Below are 21,718 nucleotides of genomic sequence, written 5' to 3'. Positions count from 1 at the left end.
GAGTCAATGGGTGCTGATGGGTGCTGATGGGTGCTGATGGGTGTTGATGGGTGTTGATGGGTGTTGATGGGTGTTGATGGGTGCTGATGGGTGATGATGGGTATCGATGGGTGCTGATGGGTGCTGATGGGTGATGATGGGTATCGATGGGTGCTGATGGGTGTCGATGGGTGCTGATGGGTGATGATGGGTGACGATGGGTGACGATGGGTGTCGATGGGTGTCGATGGGTGCTGATGGGTGCCGATGGGGTGATTTTGGGTGATTTTGAAGCTATTTTGGGTGATTTTGAAGCTATTTTGGGTGATTTTGAAGCTATTTTGGGGTGATTCGGGGTGATTTTGGGGTGATTTTGGGGTGATTTGGGTGATTTTGGGGTGATGTTGGGGTGATTCGGGGTGATTTTGGGTGATTTTGGGGTGATTTTGGGGTGATTCGGGGTGATTTTGGGGTGATTCGGGGTGATTTTGGGGTGATTTGGGTGATTTTGGGTGATTTTGGGGTGATTTGGGTGATTTTGGGGTGATTTTGGGGTGATTTGGGTGATTTTGGGGTGATTTGGGTGATTTTGGGGTGATTTGGGTGATTTTGATGCTATTTTGGGGTGATTTTGGGGTGATTTGGGTGATTTTGGGGTGATTTTGGGGTGATTCAGGGTGATTTTGGGGTGATTTGGGTGATTTTGGGGTGATTTTGGGGTGATTTGGGTGATTTTGGGGTGATTTGGGTGATTTTGGGTGATTTTGGGGTGATTTGGGTGATTTGGGGGGGGTGATTTGGGTGATTTTGGGGTGATTTGGGTGATTTTGGGGTGATTTGGGTGATTTTGATGCTATTTTGGGGTGATTTTGGGGTGATTTGGGTGATTTTGGGGTGATTTGGGGTGATTTTGGGGTGATTTTGGGGTGATTTGGGTGATTTGGGGTGATTTTGGGTGATTTTGGGGTGATTTGGGTGATTTTGGGGTGATTTGGGGTGATTTTGGGTGCTGACCGCTCTCCCCCCACAGCCGCCTGCCCCACGCCGTGCTGCCCCCCTCCCCCGACCACACGTACGCCCAATGGCGGCCGGAGCCCCCCCTGCCCCCCCCCGGTGAGCACCCATGGGTGCCCCTCGGGGCGCCCCCTGCTGGGCTGGGACCCCTCCCCCCCCCCCCACTGAAGCCCCTCCCCCCCCATAGAGGAAGGGGCGGAGCCTGCGGTGCCCAATGGGGGAGGGGAGGACGATCGCCAGTGCGCCCTGTGCCTGCAGTGCGGGGACGCGCCCTGCCAGGTAGGGCACCCATGGGTGCTGTGGGGGGCAATGGGTGCTAATGGATACCAATGGGTGTCAGTGGATGCCAATGGGTGCTATGGGTGCCGTGGGTGTCAGTGGGTTCCAATGGAATACCAATGGGTATCGGTGGATACCGGGAGGTGCTCTGGGTGCCAGTGGGTGTAATTGGGTGCCGTTGGGTGCTCTGGGTGCTGTCGGTGCCAATGGGTACCAATGGGTGCTCTGGGTCCCAATGGATATCAATGGGTGCTATGGGTGCCAGTGGGTATCAGTGGGTACCAATGGGTGCTATGGGTTCCAATGGGTATCAATGGATGCCAATGGGTACCAGTGGATGCCAATGGGTGCTATGGGCGCCAATGGGTTCCAATGGGGATCAGTGGGTGCCAGTGGGTGTCAATGGGTGCTGATGGGTTCCAGTGGGTACCAATGGATGCCATTGGGTGCTCTGGGTGCCAATGGGTTCCAATGGGTACCAGTGGATGCCAATGGGTGCTATGGGTTCCAATGGGTATCAGTGGGTATCAATGGGTGCTATGGGTGCCGATGGGTTCCAATGGATGCCCATGGGTGCAATGGGTTCCAGTGGGTACCGATGGGTGCTCTGGGTTCCAATGGGTACCGATGGGTGCAGTGGGTGCCAATGGGTTCCAATGGATATCAGTGGGTACCGATGGGTGCAGTGGGTGCCAATGGGTTCCAATGGATACCAATGGGTACCGATGGGTGCAATGGGTTCCAGTGGGTACTGATGGGTGCAATGGGTGCCAATGGGTTCCAGTGGATACCAGTGGGTACCGATGGGTGCAGTGGGTTCCAGTGGGTACCGATGGGTGCTCTGGGTGCCATTGGGTGCTGTGGGTGCTGCTGCAGGACGAGGGCCGGCTGCTCTACATCGGGCAGAACGAGTGGACCCACGTGAACTGCGCCCTGTGGTCGGCTGAGGTCTTCGAGGAGGGCGACGGGACCCTGCGCAACGTGCACGCCGCCGTGGCCCGCGGGCGCCAGATGGTCAGCACCCATGGGTGCCACGGGGGGGGGGGTGTTCAGTGGGGGTATGGGGTGGTAAATGGGTGCTGTGGGGTGGTAAATGGGGGCTATGGGGTGGTAAATGGGGGCTATGGGGACAAATGGGTGCTAAATGGGGGCTATGGGGTGATAAATGGGGGCTCTGGGGTGTTCAATGGGTGCTATGGGGTGGTAAATGGGGGCTATGGGGTGTTCAATGGGGGCTGTGGGGTGATAAATGGGGGCTATGGGGTGGTAAATGGGGGCTATGAGGTGTTCAGTGGGGGCTGTGGGGCTGTTCAGTGGGGGCTATGGGGTAGTAAATGGGGGCTATTGGGGTGTTCAATGGGTGCTATGGGGTGGTAAATGGGGGCTATTGGGGTGTTCAATGGGTGCTGTGGGGTGTTCAGTGGGTGCTATGGGGTGGTAAATGGGGGCTATGGGGGGTGTATGGGTGCTGGGGGGGGTATATGGGTCCTATGGGGGGTATATGGGTGGTGTGGGGTGATACATGGGTGCTATGGGGGGGTATATGAGGGCTATGGGGTGGTACATGGGTGCTGGGGGGGGTATATGGGTGATGTATCTGAGGATGCATCCATGGGGACCAGTGAGCATCCATGGGTACCACTGCTGTATCCATGGTTACCAATGCAGCACCCATGGGTACCACTGCTGTATCCATGGTTACCAATGCAGCACCCATGGGTACCACTGCTGTATCCATGGTTACCACTACTGTGTCCATGGTTACCACCACTATATCCATGATTACCACTGCTGTACCTAAGGATGCTCAGCAGCACCCATGGGTACCACTGCTGTATCCATGGTTACCACTGCTGTATCCAGCACCCATGGGTACCACTGCTGTATCCATGGTTACCACTGCTGTATCCATGGTTACCACTGCTGTACCTAAGGATGCTCAGCAGCACCCATGGGTACCACTGCTGTATCCATGGTTCCCAATGCAGCACCCATGGGTACCACTGCTGTATCCATGGTTCCCAATGCAGCACCCATGGGTACCACTGCTGTATCCATGGTTACCACTGCTGTATCCATGGTTCCCAATCCAGCACCCATGGGTACCACTGCTGTATCCATGGTTACCACTGCTGTATCCATGATTACCACTGCTGTATCCATGGTTACCACTGCTGTACCTAAGGATGCTCAGCAGCACCCATGGGTACCACTGCTGTATCCATGGTTCCCAATGCAGCACCCATGGGTACCACTGCTGTATCCATGGTTCCCAATGCAGCACCCATGGGTACCACTGCTGTATCCATGGTTACCAATGCAGCACCCATGGTTACCACTGCTGTATCCATGGTTACCACCACTATATCCATGGGTACCACTGCTGTACCTAAGGATGCTCAGCAGCACCCATGGGTACCACTGCTGTATCCATGGTTACCACTGCTGTATCCATGATTACCACTGCTGTACCTAAGGATGCTCAGCAGCACCCATGGGTACCACTGCTGTGTCCATGGTTCCCAATGCAGCACCCATGGGTGCCCCTGACACCCATGTCCCCCCCCCAGCGCTGTGAGCACTGTGGGCGCCCCGGGGCCACTGTTGGGTGCTGCCTGGCCGCCTGCCTCGCCAACTTCCACTTCATGTGCGCCCGGCGGCGCCGCGCCGCCTTCCAGCGCGACAAGAGGGTCTTCTGCCAGCGGCACGCGCGCCTGCGGGACCCTGCCGTGAGCTCTGGGGCCATGTGGGGCGCTATGGGGTCTCTGTGGGGCTCTATGGGGTGTCTATGGGGTGTTTGTGGGTCTCTATGGGTCAACAAGAGGGTCTTCTGCCAGCGGCACGCGCGCCTGCGGGACCCTGCCGTGAGCTCTGGGGCCATGTGGGGCGCTATGGGGTCTCTATGGGGCTCTATGGGGTGTCTATGGGGTGTTTGTGGGTCTCTATGGGTCAACAAGAGGGTCTTCTGCCAGCGGCACGCGCGCCTGCGGGACCCTGCCGTGAGCTCTGGGGCCATGTGGGGCGCTATGGGGCGCTATGGGGTGTCTGTGGGGCTCTATGGGGTGTCTATGGGGTGTCTGTGGGGCTCTATGGGGCTCTATGGGGTGTCTGTGGGGTCCCTGTGGGTCTCTATGGGTCTGTATGGGTCTCTATGGGGTTCCTATGGGTGTCTATGGGGTCCCTATGGGTCTCTATGGGGTCTCTATGGGTCCCTGTGGGTCTCTATGGGGTCCCTATGGGTCTCTATGGGGTCTCTATGGGTCCCTGTGGGTCTCTACGGGGTCTCTATGTGTCCCTATGGGTCCCTATGGTTCTCTATGTGTCCCTATGTGTCTCTATGTGTCTCTATGTGTCCCTATGTGTCTCTATGTGTCTCTATGTGTCCCTATGTGTCCCTATGTGTCTCTATGGGTCCCTATGTGTCTCTATGTGTCTCTATGGGGTCTCTATGGGGTCTCTATGTGTCCCTATGGGTCCCTATGTGTCTCTATGGGTCCCTATGTGTCTCTATGTGTCTCTATGGGGTCTCTATGGGTCCCTATGTGTCTCTATGGGTCTCTATGGGTCTCCATGGGTCCCTATGTGTCTCTATGTGTCTCTATGGGGTCTCTATGGGTCCCTATGTGTCTCTATGGGTCTCTATGGGTCTCTATGGGTCCCTATGTGTCTCTATGGGTCTCTATGTGTCTCCATGGGTCTCTATGGGGTCTCCATGGGTCCCTATGTGTCCCTATGGGTCCCTATGTGTCTCTATGGGTCTCCATGGGTCCCTATGGGTCCGCAGGCGCTGGTGCAGGATGAGGGCTTTGCGGTGCTGCGCCGGGTCCTGGTGGACTTCGGGGGCCTGAGCCTCAAGAGGAAGTTCCTGGGGGGGCTGGAGCCCGAGGCCGTGCACATGATGATCGGTCAGCAGCACCCATGGGTGCTGGGGGGGGGGGCACCTATGGGTGCTGGGGGGGGGTCCTGTGGGTGCTTATGGGGGTTCTATGGGTGCTGGGGTGGGGTCCTATGGGTGCTTATGGGGGTTCTATGGGTGCTGGGGTGGGGTCCTATGGGTGCTTATGGGGGTTCTATGGGTGCTGGGGGGGGTTCTATGGGTGCTGGGGGGGTTCTATGGGTGCTGGGGGGGGTTCTATGGGTGCTTATGGGGGTGTTCTATGGGTGCTGGGGGGGTCCTATGGGGGGTTAAATGGGCCTAGGGGGCACCCATGGGAGCTCGGGGGGGGTCCTCTGGGTGCTGGGGGGGCACCCATAGGGTTCAATGGGGCACCAACAGGGTTCAATGGGGCACCCACAGGGTTCAATGGGGCACCCATAGGGTTCAGTGGGGCACCCATAGGGTTCAGTGGGGCACCCATAGGGTTCAATGGGGCACCCACAGGGTTCAGTGGGGCACCCACAGGGTTCAATGGGGCACCCATAGGGTTCAATGGGGCACCCATAGGGTTCAGTGGGGCACCCACAGGGTTCAATGGGGCACCCATAGGGTTCAATGGGGCACCCATAGGGCTCCATGTGGGGCACCCATGGGTGCTGACGGGGGGTTCCCGCAGGCTCCATCCGCATCGACAGCCTGGGGGCGCTGACGGAGCTGTCGGAGCGCGACGGGAGGCTGTTCCCTGTGGGATACCAGTGAGGGAGGGGGAGGGGAGGGGTGGGGGAGGGGACGGGGGGGGAGGGGGGGTGGAGGGGAGGCTGTTCCCTGTGGGATACCAGTGAGGGAGGGGGAGGGGAGGGGTGGGGGAGGGGAGGCTGTTCCCTGTGGGATACCAGTGAGGGAGGGGGAGGGGAGGGGGGGGAGGGGAGGGGGGGAGGGGGGGAGGGGAGGCTGTTCCCTGTGGGATACCAGTGAGGGAGGGGGAGGGGAGGGGTGGCAGGAGGGGAGGCTCTTCCCTGTGGGATACCAGTGAGGGAGGGGGAGGGGAGGGGGGGGAGGGGAGGGGGGGGGAGGGGGGGGAGGGGAGGCTGTTCCCTGTGGGATACCAGTGAGGGAGGGGGAGGGGAGGGGGGAGGAGGGGCGGGGGGGTGGGGGGAGGGGGGAGGGGAGGGGTGGGGGAGGGGTGGGGAGGGGGGGATGGGAGTCTGGTGGGGGATGGTTCATACTGGTTCTAACTGGTCCATACTGGTTCTGACCGGTCCATACTGGTTCTAACTGGTCCATACTGGTTCTAACTGGTCCGTCCTGGTTCTAACTGGTCCATACCGGTTCTAACTGGTCCATACTGGTTCTAACTGGTCCATACTGGTTCTAACTGGTCCATACCGGTTCTAACCGGTCCATACCGGTTCTAACCGGTCCATACCGGTTCTAACCGGTCCATACCGGTTCTAACCGGTCCATACCGGTTCTAACCGGTCCATACTGGTTCTAACTGGTCCATACCGGTTCTAACCGGTCCATACTGGTCCCATACTGGTTCTGACCGGTCCGTCCTGGGCAGGTGCTGGCGCCTCTACTGGAGCACGCGGGACGCGCGGCGCCGGTGCTGGTACCGCTGCCGCATCCTGGAGCAGGCGCCGGGGGGGGAGGGGGGCGCCCGGCCCCGCCCCCCCGACATCAACCGCACCATCGCCCACGGTACGGCCCGCCCCATAGCGCCCCATGCCTGCCCCTTAGCGCCCCATGGCCGCCCAATGGCTGCCCCATAGCGCCCCATGGCCGCCCCATAGCGCCCCATGGCTGCCCCATAGCGCCCCATGCCCGCCCCATGGCTGCCCCATAGCCGCCCCATAGCGCCCCATGCCCGCCCCATGGCTGCCCCATAGCGCCCCATGGCCGCCCCATAGCGCCCCATGCCCGCCCCATAGCGCCCCGTGGCTGCCCCATAGCGCCCCATGGCTGCCCCATTGATCCCTACAGGTGCCCCATTGATCCCTGTGGGTGACCCACTGTGCCCCATGGCCATCCCATTGCCCCCCATGGCTGCCCCATGGTCGCCCCATTGAGGCCTATGGGTGCCCCATTGATCCCCAAGGCCATCCCATTGCACCCCATGGCCGCCCCATTGATCCCTATGGCTGCCCCGTTGATCCCTATGGGCGCCCCATTGATCCCTATGAGCACTCCATTGAGCCCTATGGGCACCCCATGATCCCCATGGCCGCCCCATTGATCCCCATGGGCACCCCATTGCACCCCATGGCCGCCCCATTGATCCCTATGGGTGCCCCATTGATCCCCATGGCTGCCCCATTGATCCCTATGGGTGCCCCATTGATCCCCATGGCCGCCCCATTGATCCCTATGGGTGCCCCATTGATCCCCATGGCCACCCCATTGATCCCTATGGGTGCCCCATTGATCCCCATGGCCACCCCATTGATCCCTATGGGTGCCCCATTGATCCCCATGGCCACCCCATTGATCCCTATGGGTGCCCCATTGATCCCCATGGCCACCCCATTGATCCCTATGGGTGCCCCATTGATCCCCATGGCCACCCCATTGATCCCTATGGGTGCCCCATTGATCCCCATGGCCGCCCCGTTGATCCCTATGGGTGCCCCATTGATCCCCATGGCCACCCCATTGATCCCTATGGGTGCCCCATTGATCCCCATGGCCGCCCCGTTGATCCCTATGGGTGCCCCATTGATCCCCATGGCCACCCCATTGATCCCTATGAGCACCCCATTGATCCCTATGGGTGCCCCCTTTAACCCCCCCTTTCTCCCCACAGGTCCCACCCCAGGGTCCCCCCCCAGCCCCATTGCGGGGGGGGGCCCAGAAGGAGCTTGGGGCACCCCCAGCCCCCACCCCACCCGGAGACCCCCAACGGGGACCTCATCCAGGCCCCTCCCATCCCCTGGTGGGTGCTATGGGGGTAATTGGGTCAATGGGTGCTATAGGGGCTATGGGGGTAATTGGGTCAATGGGTGCTATGGGGGCTATGGGGGTAATTGGGTCAATGGGGGTAATGGGGGCTATGGGGGTAATTGGGTCAATGGGTGCTATGGGGGCTATGGGGGTAATTGGGTCAATGGGTGCTATAGGGGCTATGGGGGTAATTGGGTCAATGGGGGCAATGGGGGTAATTGGGTCAATGGGTGCTATAGGGGCTATGGGTGCTATGGGGGTAACTGGGTCAATGGGGCTAATGGGGGCTTTGGGGGCAATGGAGGTAATGGGGGGTAATGGGGGCCATGGGTGCTATGGGTGGTAGGGGTGCTATGGGGGGCAATGGGTGCTGTGGGGGCAGTGGGGGGCAATGGGTGCTATGGGGCTGCCCCATTGACCCCCCTTGTGTTCCCCCCCCCCGCAGGCAGCGCCCCCCCCGTCCCCCGTCACATCCTGACCGTTGGGGACCCCGAGTTCCCCCCCCCCCGCCGGGCCCCCCGGACCCTGGCACCCATGGGTGCCCCCCAGCGCTGGCCCAATGGGGCACCCAATGGGTCAGTGGCACCCAATGGGGCACCCAACGGGACACCCAATGGGTCAATGGCACCCAATGGATCAATGGCGCCCAATGGACCAAGCTCAACGTCAAGGCCGTCGTCACCCATGGATCCAGCAGCACCCAATGAGCACCCATCGCCTATGGGACCAGCATCGCCTATGGGGCACCCATCGCCTATGGGCCCAGCATCACCCAATGGACCGAGCCCATCGTCACCCATGGGCCCTCCCCCGTTGTCCCCATTGGCCCTCAGCGCCCTCCTGGGGGGGGCACCCATGGGTGACAGCAGCGAGGACGAGGACGTGGGTGCCAATGGGGGCACCCATCGGGGGGGCACCCATCGGGACCCCTATGTCCACTTCAGCCGCACTGTGGTGGCCCGGCCCCCCCCGGCCCCTTGCCCCGCCCCCCCGTCGCCCCACATTGACCAATTGGATGGGGTGGACGATGGGGACAAGGGTGGGGGGGCACCCATGGGTGCCCCTCTGGGGCCAGCACCCACGGAGCACCTCCCCTCTGAGCTTGTGGACTTCGTCCTCAAGAGCATGGCGGCCAATGGCACCCAAGGGGTCAATGGGGACGGGGGCACCCAATGGGTGCCCCCCAAGGGGGATGGAGGCGGCACCCAATGGGACGGCACCCATCGAGAGGACGGCACCCACGGCCACGAGGCCCATAGCACCCAATGGGACGGCACCCATCGAGAGGACAGCACCCATGGCCACGACGCCCATAGCACCCAATGGGACGACACCCATCAAGATGGCACCCATGGCCATGATGCCCATAGCACCCAATGGGACAGCACCCATAGAGGAGACGCCGCCGCCACCCACCCCAATGGCACCCATGGGTGCACCGCCTCCGTAGGGGACAGTGGGGCCCATTGGGTGCCCCCGTGGCCACCCAAGCGCCCCGGGGACCCCATGGGTGCTGGAGCACCCAAACGGGCCCGGATGGAGCCCATTGGGGCCCATGGGGACGGAGGCGAGGAGGAGATGGATGCGAGGTAAGGATTGGGCCCGCAGCACCCATGGGTGCCAGTGGGAGGCGGGAGGGGCACCTGGTGGGGCCTATGGGTGCTCATTGTGTGTGCGTGGGGGTGGTCCTGGTTGGCCCCGTGGGCCCCATTGACACCTATGGGTGCCCCATTGGCACCCTCAGGAGCACCCATGGGTGCTGCGCTGCACCCACAGGGCCATGAGGGACCCCGAAGCGAGCATCAAAGAGGAGCCCGAGGAGTTGAGTGACGGCGGCAGCTTTGGGTGAGCACCCATCTGTGGCACCCAGCACCCATAGCACCCATCCATTGCACCCAGCACCCATAGCACCCATCTATAGCACCCATCTATGGTACCCAGCACCCATCTATAGCACCCATCTGTAGCACTCATCCATGGCACCCAGCACCCATCTATAGCACTCATCCATGGCACCCAGCACCCACAGCACCCATCTATAGCACCCACCTATAGCACCCTTCATAGCACCCATCATCTTTAGCACTCATTATCCATAGCACCCATCTATAGCACCCATCATCTATAGCATCCATTCATAGCACCTATTACCCATAGCACCCATCATCTTTAGCACCCATTATCCATAGCACCCATCTATAGCACCCATTATCTATAGCACCCATCATCCATAGTGCCCATCCATAGCACCCAGCACCCATAGCACCCATCCATAGCCCCCACCCCCTTTGTCTCCCCACAGGTCCCCCCCCACAAGCGACACCGTCCTGGACCCCCCCTGGGCTGCCTGTGCAGGTAAGGAGCACCCATGGGTGCCCCATTGCACCCTATGGGGGGAGGGGGGGGGAGGTCCTTATGGGAGCACCCATGGGTGCCCCCATCACATCCTATGGGGGGGTTCGGTTGCTATGGGAGCACCCATGGGTGCCCCTCACCCATGGGTGCCCCCCACCCATAGGTGCCAGCTCAGAGGATGAGGCCCCGCCCCCAGAGGGGCCCCCCCCCCCCCAGGGCGCCCCCCTCACTGCTTCGAGATCAGCAGCGAGGACGGGCTCAGGGTGACGGCGGCCTCCATCGAGGGTAGCCAATGGGAGAGCGGGATGGTGGGAGCCAATGGGAGAGCGGGATGGTGGGAGCCAATGGGAGAGCGGGATGGTGGGAGCCAGTGGGAGAGCGGGATGGTGGGAGCCAGTGGGAGAGTGGGAGAGCGGGATGGTGGGAGCCAATGGGAGAGCGGGATGGTGGGAGCCAATGGGAGAGCGGGATGGTGGGAGCCAATGGGAGAGCGGGATGGTGGGAGCCAATGGGAGAGCGGGATGGTGGGAGCCAATGGGAGAGCGGGATGGTGGGGGCCAATGGGAGAGCGGGATGGTGGGAGCCAGTGGGAGAGCGGGATGGTGGGAGCCAACGGGAGGGCGGGATGGTGGGAGCCAATGGGAGAGCGGGATGGTGGGAGCCAATGGGAGGGCGGGATGGTGGGAGCCAATGGGAGGGTAGGATACTGGGATCCAATGGGAGATGGGAATAGTGGGAGCCAATGGGATCCAGGGATGGGTTAATGGGATCCAATGGGATAGAGGGGTGGGATCCAGTGGGGTGGAGGGATAATGGGATCCAATGGGATAGAGCGGTGGGATCCAGTGGGGTGCAGGGATAATGGGATCCAATGGGATAGAGGGGTGGGATAATGGGATCCAATGGGATAGAGGGGTGGGATAATGGGATCCAATGGGATAGAGGGGTGGGATAATGGGATCCAGTGGGATAGAGGGATGGGATAATGGGATCCAATGGGATAGAGGGGTGGGATAATGGGATCCAATGGGATAGAGGGGTGGGATAATGGGATCCGATGGGATAGAGGGATGGGATAATGGGATCCAATGGGATAGAGGGATGGGATAATGGGATCCAGTGGGATAGAGGGATGGGATAATGGGATCCAATGGGATAGAGGGGTGGGATAATGGGATCCAATGGGATAGAGGGGAGGGATAATGGGATCCAATGGGATAGAGGGGTGAGATAATGGGATCAAATGGGATAGAGGGGTGGGATAATGGGATCCAATGGGATAGATGGATGGGATAATGGGATCCAATGGGATAGAGGGGTGGGATAATGGGATCCAATGGGATAGAGGGATGGGATAATGGGATCCGATGGGATAGAGGGGTGGGATAATGGGATCAAATGGGATAGAGGGGTGGGATAATGGGATCCGATGGGATAGAGGGGTGGGATAATGGGATCCAATGGGATAGAGGGATGGGATAATGGGATCCAGTGGGATAGAGGGATGGGATAATGGGATCCAATGGGATAGAGGGGTGGGATAATGGGATCCAATGGGATAGAGGGGTGGGATAATGGGATCCAATGGGATAGAGGCGAGAGATAATGGGATCAAATGGGATAGAGGGGTGGGATAATGGGATCCAATGGGATAGAGGGGTGGGATAATGGGATCCAATGGGATAGAGGGATGGGATAATGGGATCCAATGGGATAGAGCGGTGGGATAATGGGATCCAATGGGATAGAGGGGTGGGATAATGGGATCCGATGGGATAGAGGGGTGGGATAATGGGATCCAATGGGATAGGGATGGGATAATGGGATCCAGTGGGATAAGGGATGGGATAATGGGATCCAATGGGATAGAGGGGTGGGATAATGGGATCCAATGGGATAGAGGGGTGGGATAATGGGATCCAATGGGATAGAGGGGTGAGATAATGGGATCAAATGGGATAGGGGGTGGGATAATGGGATCCAATGGGATAGAGGGATGGGATAATGGGATCCAGTGGGATAGGGGATGGGATAATGGGATCCGATGGGATAGAGGGGTGGGATAATGGGATCCGATGGGATAGAGGGGTGGGATAATGGGATCCAATGGGATAGAGGGGTGAGATAATGGGATCAAATGGGATAGAGGGGTGGGATAATGGGATCCAATGGGATAGAGGGGTGGGATAATGGGATCCAATGGGATAGAGGGATGGGATAATGGGATCCAATGGGATAGAGGGGTGGGATAATGGGATCGAATGGGATAGAGGGATGGGATAATGGGATCCGATGGGATAGAGGGGTGGGATAATGGGATCAAATGGGATAGAGGGGTGGGATAATGGGATCCGATGGGATAGAGGGGTGGGATAATGGGATCCAATGGGATAGAGGGATGGGATAATGGGATCCAGTGGGATAGAGGGATGGGATAATGGGATCCAATGGGATAGAGGGGTGGGATAATGGGATCCAATGGGATAGAGGGGTGGGATAATGGGATCCAATGGGATAGAGGGGTGAGATAATGGGATCAAATGGGATAGAGGGGTGGGATAATGGGATCCAATGGGATAGAGGGGTGGGATAATGGGATCCAATGGGATAGAGGGATGGGATAATGGGATCCAATGGGATAGAGCGGTGGGATAATGGGATCCGATGGGATAGAGGGGTGGGATAATGGAATCCAATGGGATAGAGGGGTGGGATAATGGGATCCGATGGGATAGAGGGATGGGATAATGGGATCCAGTGGGATAGAGGGATGGGATAATGGGATCCAATGGGATAGAGGGGTGGGATAATGGGATCCAATGGGATAGAGGGGTGGGATAATGGGATCCAATGGGATAGAGGGGTGAGATAATGGGATCAAATGGGATAGAGGGGTGGGATAATGGGATCCAATGGGATAGAGGGATGGGATAATGGGATCCAGTGGGATAGAGGGATGGGATAATGGGATCCAATGGGATAGAGGGGTGGGATAATGGGATCCAATGGGATAGAGGGGTGGGATAATGGGATCCAATGGGATAGAGGGGTGAGATAATGGGATCCAATGGGATAGAGGGGTGGGATAATGGGATCGAATGGGATAGAGGGGTGGGATAATGGGATCCAATGGGATAGAGGGATGGGATAATGGGATCCAATGGGATAGAGGGGTGGGATAATGGGATCGAATGGGATAGAGGGATGGGATAATGGGATCCAATGGGATAGAGGGGTGGGATAATGGGATCCGATGGGATAGAGGGATGGGATAATGGGATCCAATGGGATAGAGGGGTGGGATAATGGGATCGAATGGGATAGAGGGATGGGATAATGGGATCCAATGGGATAGAGGGGTGGGATAATGGGATCGAATGGGATAGAGGGATGGGATAATGGGATCCAATGGGATAGAGGGGTGGGATAATGGGATCCGATGGGATAGAGGGGTGGGATAATGGGATCCGATGGGATAGAGGGGTGGGATAATGGGATCCGATGGGATAGAGGGGTGGGATCCAGTGGGGTGCAGGGATAATGGGATCCAGGGATGGGATGAGGGATATTATGGGATGTGGGGTATTATGGGATGTGGGATATTATGGGATGTGGGGTATTATGGGATGCGGGGTATTATGGGATGCGGGGTATTATGGGATGTGGGGTATTATGGGATGTGGGGTATTATGGGATGTGGGGTATTATGGGATGTGGGATACAGGGATGGGATGCGGGGTATTATGGGATGCGGGGTATTATGGGATGCAGGGTATTATGGGATGTGAGGTATTATGGGATGCGGGGTATTATGGGATGCGGGGTCATACTCACGGCTCCATGCTGGTGCAGGGGCCTGGGCCGCGGTGCTGGAGCAGGTGCAGGAGGCGCGCGCCAAGGCCCGGCTCAAGCAGCTCTCGTTCGCCGGTGGGTGCCCCCCCATCTCCCCCAACCCCTATGGGTGCCGATGGGTGCCATTGACACCAATGGGTGCTGATGGGTGCTGATGGTTGTCTCTGACACCCATGGGTGCTGAATGGTTGTGGTGGGTGCTGCTGACAGCCATGGGTGCTGATGGGTGCTGTTGACACCCATAGATGCTGGTGGGTGCAGTTGATAGCCGGGGTTGCTGATGATTGTCGCTGACACCCATGGGTGCCAGTGGGTATCAGTGGATATCAATGGGTGTCAGTGGATGACAGTGGGTACCAATGAGTGTTAATGGGTACCAGTGGATGTCAGTGGGTACCAATGGGTGCCGCTGGGTGCCAATGGTTACCAATGGGTGTCAGTGGATGTCAGTGGGTGCTGATGGGTGCCGATGGGTGTCAATGGTTATCAGTGGGTGCAAATGGATGTCAGTGGATGCTGATGGGTGCCGATGGGAGTCAGTGGTTACCAATGGGTGTCAGTGGGTATGAATGGATGTCAGTGCTTACCAATGGGTACCAGTGGGTGCTGAAGGGAACCAATGGGTGCCGATGTGAGCTGATGGGTGCCGATGGGTAAGGGTGGGTGTCGATGGGTGCCGATGGGTGCTGCTGGGTGCCAGTCGGTACCGATGGGTGTCAGTGGATGTCAGTGGTTACCGATGGGTGCTGCTGGGTGTCGATGGGTGCCGACGGGTGTCGATGGATGTCAGTGGTTACCGATGGGTGCTGATGGGTGCTGACGGGTGCCAGTCGGTGCCGCTGGGTGCCACTGGGTGTCGATGGGTGCCGACGGGTGTCCTGGGTGCCGATGGGTGTGAATGGATGTCAGTGGTTACCGATGGGTGCCAGTCAGTGCCGATGGGTGCCGCTGGGTGTTGATGGGTGCCGATGGGTGTCAATGGATGTCAGTGGTTACCGATGGGTGCCAGTCGGTGCCGCTGGGTGCCGCTGGGTGTCAATGGGTGCCGGTGGGTGTCAATGGGTGCCGGTGGGTGTCAATGGATGTCAGTGGTTACCGATGGGTGCCAGTCGGTGCCGATGGGTGCCGCTGTGTGTCAATGGATGTCAGTGGTTACCGATGGGTGCCAGTCGGTGCCGATGGGTGTCCTGGGTGCCGTGCAGGGATGAGCGGGCTGCGGGTGCTGGGCATGCACCACGACGCCGTCGTCTTCCTGCTGGAGCAGCTCCCGGGCGCTGGCTCCTGCTCCCGGTACCGCTTCCGGTACCACCCGCGCCGGGAGCGGGGCCCCCCCCACAGCCCCCCCCACAACCCCTCCGGCTGCGCCCGCGCCGAGCTCTACCTGCGGTGGGTGCCAGCGGGGGTAATGGGAGTCAGTGGGTGTCAGTGGGGGTAATGGGTGTCAATGGGAGTCAGTGGAGGCTATGGGGGTCAGTGGGAGTCAGCAGGTGTCAATGGGAGTCAGTGGGTGCCAATGGGTATCAGTGGAGGTCAGTGGGTGTCAGTGGGGGCTATGGGTATCAATGGGAGTCAGTGGGGATCAATGGGTATCAGTGGGGGTCAGTGGGTGTCAGTGGGGGCTATGGGTATCAATGGGTGTCAATGGGGATCAATGGGTATCAGTGGGGGTCAGTGGGTGTCAATGTGGGCTATGGGTATCAATGGGTGTCAATGGGTGTCAATGGGGATCAATGGGTATCAGTGGGGGTCAGTGGGTGTCAATGTGGGCTATGGGTATCAGTGGGAGTCAATGGGGGCTATGGGACTGAGTGGGCGCAGTGGGGGGCAGTGGGAGTCAACGGGGGCTATGGGTATCAATGGGGGGCAGTGGGAGTCATGGGGATCAATGGGTGCCAGTGGGTATCAGTGGGGGTCAGTGGGTATCAATGGGGGTTATGGGACTGAGTGGGGGCAGTGGGGGGCAATGGGAGTCAGTGGGTGCCAATGGGTGTTAGTGGGAGTCAGTGGGGATCAATGGGTATTAATGGGTGTCAATGGGCATCAATGGGTTTCAGTGGGTGTCAGTGCCAATGGGCATCAGTGCCCCTCAATGTGTACCTATTCCCTTCCATCCACCTCCACCATTGTACCAGCACCCTTGGGGCACCCCCTAGGTGCCCCCCAGCACCCATGGGTGCCCCATTGTGACCCCCCCACCCTTTCCCCCCCCCCCATAGCAAATGCACCTTCGACATGTTCAGCTTCCTGGCATCCCAGCACCGCACCCTGCCCGAGGGGCCCCCCCCCCGTGAGGACGAGGAGGACGAGGTGCAGCTCAAACCCACACGGTGAGCACCCATGGGTGCCCCTGCACCCATAGTTGGGGGGGAGTGGCACCCATAGGGGGGGGGTTGGGGTTGGGAGGACCCATGGGTGCCCCCTGCACCCATAGTGGGGATTGGGGTTGGGGGCACCCATGGGTAGGGGTTGGGGTCGGGGCACCCATGGGTGCTGGTTGGGGTCAGAGGCACCCATGGGTGGTGGTTGGGGTCGGAGGCACCCATGAGTGGTGGTTGGGGTTGGGGGCACCCATGGGTGGGGGTTGGGGTCAGGGGCACCCATGGGTGCTGGTTGGGGGTCGGAGCACCTTTGGGTGCCCTGACCCCGCCCCCAGCCGTGCCACCAGCCTGGAGCTGCCCATGGCCATGCGCTTCCGGCACCTCAAGAGAACGGCGAAGGAGGCGGTCGGGGTCTATCGGTGAGGGCACGGGGGTGATGGGTGCCAATGGGGTCAATGGGTGTCAATGGGTGTCATTGGGGTCAATGGGTGTTAGTGGGTGTCAATGGGGTCAATGGGTGGCATTGGGGGTCAATGGGTGGGAATGGGGTCAATGGGTGCCAATGGGAGTCTATGGCGTCAGTGAGTGCAGTGAAGTCAATGGGGTCAATGGGTGTGAATGGGTGCCAGTGGGGTCAGTGGGGGTGAATGGGGTCAATGGGGGTCAATGGGTAAGAATAGCTGCCAATGGGTATCAATGGGTGCCAATGGGTGTCAATGGGGTCAATGGTTGCCAGTGGAGGTAATGGGTGCCAATGGGGTCAATGGGTACCAATGGGTGTCAGTGGGTCCCAATGGGTGTCAATGGGTGCCAATGTGTCCCAATGGGTGCCAATGCGTACCAATGGGTGCCAATGGAGTCAATGGGTCCCGATGGGTGCCAGTGCGTACCAATGGGTGTCAGTGGGTACCAATGGGTCCCAATGGGTGTCAGTGGGTCCCAGCGGGTGCCAGTGCATACCAATGGGTGCCAATGGGTGCCGTGCCCTCCAGCTCGGCCATCCACGGCCGGGGCCTGTTCTGCAAGCGGAACATCGAGGCCGGGGAGATGGTGATCGAGTACTCGGGCATCGTCGTGCGCTCCGTGCTCACCGACAAGAGGGAGAAGTTCTACGACAGCAAGGTGGGGCCTGCCCCACAGCGACCCATAGAGGGACCCATGGAGAGCCCCATAGAGGGACCCATAGAGAGCCCCATGGAGGGACCCATAGAGAGCCCCATAGCACCCCATAGCAGGACCCACAGAGAGCCCTATAGAGGGACCCATAACAGTGCCTTGGGGATACTAAAGGGGCGCCATAGGGACACCATAGAGATGCCATTTGGGACGCATTGAGGATACCATGAGAATGACGTCTCCAGCCCCATAGTCACCTACCCAGCCCCATAACTCCCCCCCAGCCCCATAACTCCCTCCCCATCCCCATAGGTCCCCCCTCCAGCTCCATAGCTCCCTCTGCAGCTCCACAACCTCCCCAGTCCCATAACTCCCCCCCAGCCCCGCAAGTTACCCCCAGCCCCATAACTCTCCCTCTAGCCCCATAACTCCCTCCCCAGCCCCATAACTCCTTCCATAGCCCCTTAACTCCCTCCGCAGCCTCGCAACTTCCCCAGCCCCACAACCTCCCCAGCCCCATAACTCCCTCCTCAGCCCCACAAGTTACCCCCATCCCCACACCCCCCCCAGCCCCATATGTTACCCCTACCCCCATAGCTCTCCCCCATCCCCATCACCCCCATCCCCATAGCTCCCCCCCAGCTCCATAGCTCCCTTTTCAGCCCCACAACCTCCCAGGCCCCGAAACTCCAACCCAGCCCCATAACTCTCCCCCTAGCCCCATAACTCCCTCCCCAGCCCCGTAACTCCCTCCCTAGCCCCTTAACTCCTTCCCCAGCCTCACAACCTCCCCAGCCCCATAGCTCCCTCCCCATCCCTATAACTCCCTCCCCAGCCCCATAGCTCCCTCCCCATCCCTATAACTCTCTCCCCATCCCCACAACCTCCCCATCCCCATAACTCCCCTCCAGCCCCATAAGTTACCCCCATCCCCACAGCTCTCCCCCATCCCCATAGCTTCCCCCCCAGCCCCATAAGTTACCCCAATCCCCACAACCCCCCCCAAGCCCCATATCTCCCCCTAACCCCCTCCCCGTGACAGGGCATCGGGTGCTACATGTTCCGCATGGACGCGGCGGAGGTGGTGGACGCCACGATGCACGGCAGCGCGGCGCGGTTCATCAACCACTCCTGCGAGCCCAACTGCTACTCGCGGGTGATCCAGGTGGAGGGCGCCAAGCACATCGTCATCTTCGCGCTGCGCCGCATCCTGCGCGGCGAGGAGCTCACCTACGACTACAAGTTCCCCATCGAGGAGCCCGCCGCCAAGCTGCCCTGCAACTGCGGCGCCCGCCGATGCCGGCGCTTCCTCAACTGAGGGGCAGCGGGGCTGGGTTGGGGGGGGGGTGGGTGGGGGGCAATGGGGAGAGACGGAGATGGGATCTGGATGTAGTTATGGGGTACTAAAGATGTCTATAGGCAACGGTGATGATCTGGAGTCAATGGGAGGTAGTGGGGAGGAGATACGGAGGTGGGCTCGATGGCCTTGAGATACCTACAAGTGATGGAGATGGGATCTGGATGTAGTTGTGGGGTCTTAAAGATGTTTATAGGCAACGGTGATGATCTGGAGTCAATGGGAGGTAATGGGGAGGAGATACGGAGGTGGGCTCGATGGCCTTGAGATACCTACAAGTGATGGAGATGGGATCTAAAGGCAGTTATGGGGTCTTGGAGGTGTCTATAGGGGATGGGAAGGGGTTGGGGGTCAATGGGACCTCATAAAGAGGAGGTATGGAGGTGGCCCCATAGCCATTGAGATACAGTCAACGGGAGGTGATGGAGATGGGATCTGGAGGTGGTTGTGGGGTCCTGGAGGTACCTATAGGGGATGGGGGGGGATGGAGGTCAATGGGAGGGGATGGAGATCAATGGGGGGATGGAGGGCAATGGGAGGTCAGGGGGAGGAGCTATGGAGGTGGTCCCAAAGCCCTTGAGATGCCTGCAGCCAATGGGGAGCCGCTATGGGGCACAGCCAATGGGGAACCAGGAACACTTAATGGACACCAACCCCAAGCCAGTGGGGAGCTGCTATGGGGCACAGCCAACGGGGAGGCAGGAATGCTCAAGGGACGCCAACCCCCCCCCAGCTAATGGGGAGCCTTTATGGGGCCCAACTGAACCCCAGCCAATGGGCAGCCAGGGACAGTCAATAAACACAAGCCCCCAGCCAATGGGGAGCCAGGAGCTCTCAATGGACACCAACCCCCAGCCAATGGGGAGCAGAGATTCGGGGCCAATGGCAGCCCTGGGGATGCCTCCAGCCAATGGGGAAGCGGCAGGAGGCGGGACCCGTCGTTGGGTGCAGTGAGGAGCACCCATGGGTGCTGTGGGGCACCCGCGCCCCACGTGGGGGCCGGGGACCTCTTTGGGGCCGTTTTGGGGGTGGGGTTTGTACCCGCAGGCTCCGCCCACAATAATCGAGGCCACACCCCTTTTCTTATATGGATCCGCCCCTTTCCCCCTGCCACACCAAGCCCCCGTCTCATTCCCCCCTCCCCGCGCTGTCCAATCCCGTCCCTGCTTTCCCCTTTGGCCCCGCCCTCACCGCGCTCCCATTGGCTGAGCGCCGCTGCGCCCGCGCCGGAAGGGGCGGGGCCGGAAGCGGAAGCGCGGCTCGGGGCTTGTGGCGGTGGTGTGGAGGTAACGGAGCGGGGCCTGGGGCTTGTGGGGCCCAAAGTGGGGGGGGCAGTTATGGGTCTTAATGGGTGGCTATGGGGCAGTTATGGGTCCCAGTGGGGGGTTATGGGGCAGTTATGGGTCCCAAGGGGGGGCTGTGGGGCAGTTGTGGGTCCCAATGGGGGGCTATGGAGCAGTTATGGGTCTTAATGGGGGGCTGTGGGGCAGTTATGGGTCCCAATGGGGGACTGTGGAGCAGTTATAGGTCCTAAGGGGGGGCTATGGGGCAGTTATGGGTCCCAGGGGGTGATTATGGGGCAGTTATGGGTCCCAAGGGGGTCTGTGGGGTAGTTGTGGGTCCCAAGGGGCAGTTATGGGTCCTATGGGGCAGTTATGGGTCCAAGTGGGGGTTATGGGGCAGTTATCTGACCTGTGGGGCAGTTATGGGACCTATGGGTCAGTTATGGGTCCCAGGGGGTGGTTATGGGGCCGGGGGGGGGGTCACTTGTGGGGCAGAGCTGAGTTTTGGGGCGCAGATGAACCTGGAGCGCGTCTCCAATGAGGACAAGCTGGAGCTGTGCCGCAAGTACTACCTGGGTGAGCCCCATGGCACCTATAGAGCCCTATAGATGTCTATAGAGCCCCCATAGACCCCTATAGCCCCCCATAGGTCCCCTTTTCCTCCCCATAGACCCACTTTGCCCCCGCCATAAACCCCTATAGACCCCCACAGACCCCTATAGACCACCATAGACCCCCTCTCCCCCCCACATAATCCCCTATAGATCCCCTTAGACCCTCTATAGACCCCCTTTTTCCTCCCCATAAACCTCCTTCCCCCCATAATGCCCCATAGACCCCCATAGGCCCCCTTTTCCTCCCCATAGACCCACTTTCCCCCCTATAGACCCCTGTAGCCCCCTGTAGGCCCCCTTTTCCTCCCCATAGACCCACTTCCCCCCCCATAGACATCTGTAGCCCCCTGTAGGCCCCCTTTTCCTCCCCATAGACCGACTTTGCCCCCGCCATAAACCCCCATAGACCCCTGTAGATCCCCATTGACCCCCATACACCCCCTTTTCCTCCCCATAGTCCTCCTTTTCCCCACCCATAACCCCCTATAGACCCTCATATCCCTCCCATAGACCCCCCATAGCCCCCCCATAGACCCCCATAGCCCCCCCATATCCCCCCCTCGCCCCATAACCGCTATAGGCGCTGTTTCCCAGGGGGCTTTGCGCTCCTGCCCTTCCTGTGGCTCGTGAACGTGCTCTGGTTCTTCCGCGAGGCCTTCGTGGTGCCCCCCTATGGGGAGCAGGCGCTCATCCGGCGCTGTGAGTGCCTGTGGGGGGGGGATATAGGGGGCTAT

At 59.8% G+C, this 21,718-nt stretch overlaps 2 protein-coding genes across 2 annotated transcripts in view; both read left to right on the top strand.

Moving 5' to 3' along the window:
- Positions 1 to 19,053, top strand: part of KMT2B (lysine methyltransferase 2B) — a 35,200-nt gene extending 16,147 nt beyond the window's left edge. The window contains exons 16-32 of the mRNA XM_057414788.1: positions 1,010 to 1,092; positions 1,181 to 1,272; positions 2,149 to 2,286; positions 3,843 to 4,001; positions 5,057 to 5,177; positions 5,826 to 5,904; positions 6,714 to 6,850; positions 8,535 to 9,678; positions 9,866 to 9,934; positions 10,392 to 10,444; positions 10,661 to 10,729; positions 14,297 to 14,371; positions 15,499 to 15,682; positions 16,513 to 16,623; positions 16,950 to 17,033; positions 17,607 to 17,736; positions 18,773 to 19,053. Of these exons, the coding sequence (XP_057270771.1) occupies positions 1,010 to 1,092; positions 1,181 to 1,272; positions 2,149 to 2,286; positions 3,843 to 4,001; positions 5,057 to 5,177; positions 5,826 to 5,904; positions 6,714 to 6,850; positions 8,535 to 9,678; positions 9,866 to 9,934; positions 10,392 to 10,444; positions 10,661 to 10,729; positions 14,297 to 14,371; positions 15,499 to 15,682; positions 16,513 to 16,623; positions 16,950 to 17,033; positions 17,607 to 17,736; positions 18,773 to 19,048 (3,004 nt within the window). The 3' untranslated portion in view covers positions 19,049 to 19,053. The remainder of the gene's footprint in view (positions 1 to 1,009; positions 1,093 to 1,180; positions 1,273 to 2,148; positions 2,287 to 3,842; positions 4,002 to 5,056; positions 5,178 to 5,825; positions 5,905 to 6,713; positions 6,851 to 8,534; positions 9,679 to 9,865; positions 9,935 to 10,391; positions 10,445 to 10,660; positions 10,730 to 14,296; positions 14,372 to 15,498; positions 15,683 to 16,512; positions 16,624 to 16,949; positions 17,034 to 17,606; positions 17,737 to 18,772) is intronic.
- Positions 19,054 to 20,849: 1,796 nt separating this feature from the next.
- On the top strand, positions 20,850 to 21,697 carry PSENEN (presenilin enhancer, gamma-secretase subunit; the record flags this gene model as incomplete). Its single annotated transcript, XM_057414786.1, has 2 exons — positions 20,850 to 20,946; positions 21,579 to 21,697. Coding segments are annotated over exons 1-2 (180 nt in total), but the record flags the coding sequence as incomplete, so codon positions are not given.
- Between the last annotated feature and the right edge of the window lie 21 nt (positions 21,698 to 21,718).

Source organism: Pezoporus wallicus, unplaced genomic scaffold (assembly GCF_028554395.1).
Source record: "Pezoporus wallicus isolate ANWC-B61680 ecotype Strahan unplaced genomic scaffold, APGP_CSIRO_Pwel_v1 contig_11979, whole genome shotgun sequence".
Classification (NCBI taxonomy): domain Eukaryota; kingdom Metazoa; phylum Chordata; class Aves; order Psittaciformes; family Psittacidae; genus Pezoporus; species Pezoporus wallicus.
The sequence above is the reverse complement of the archived record's forward strand: the minus strand, read 5'-3'. Positions and strand labels throughout refer to the sequence as shown.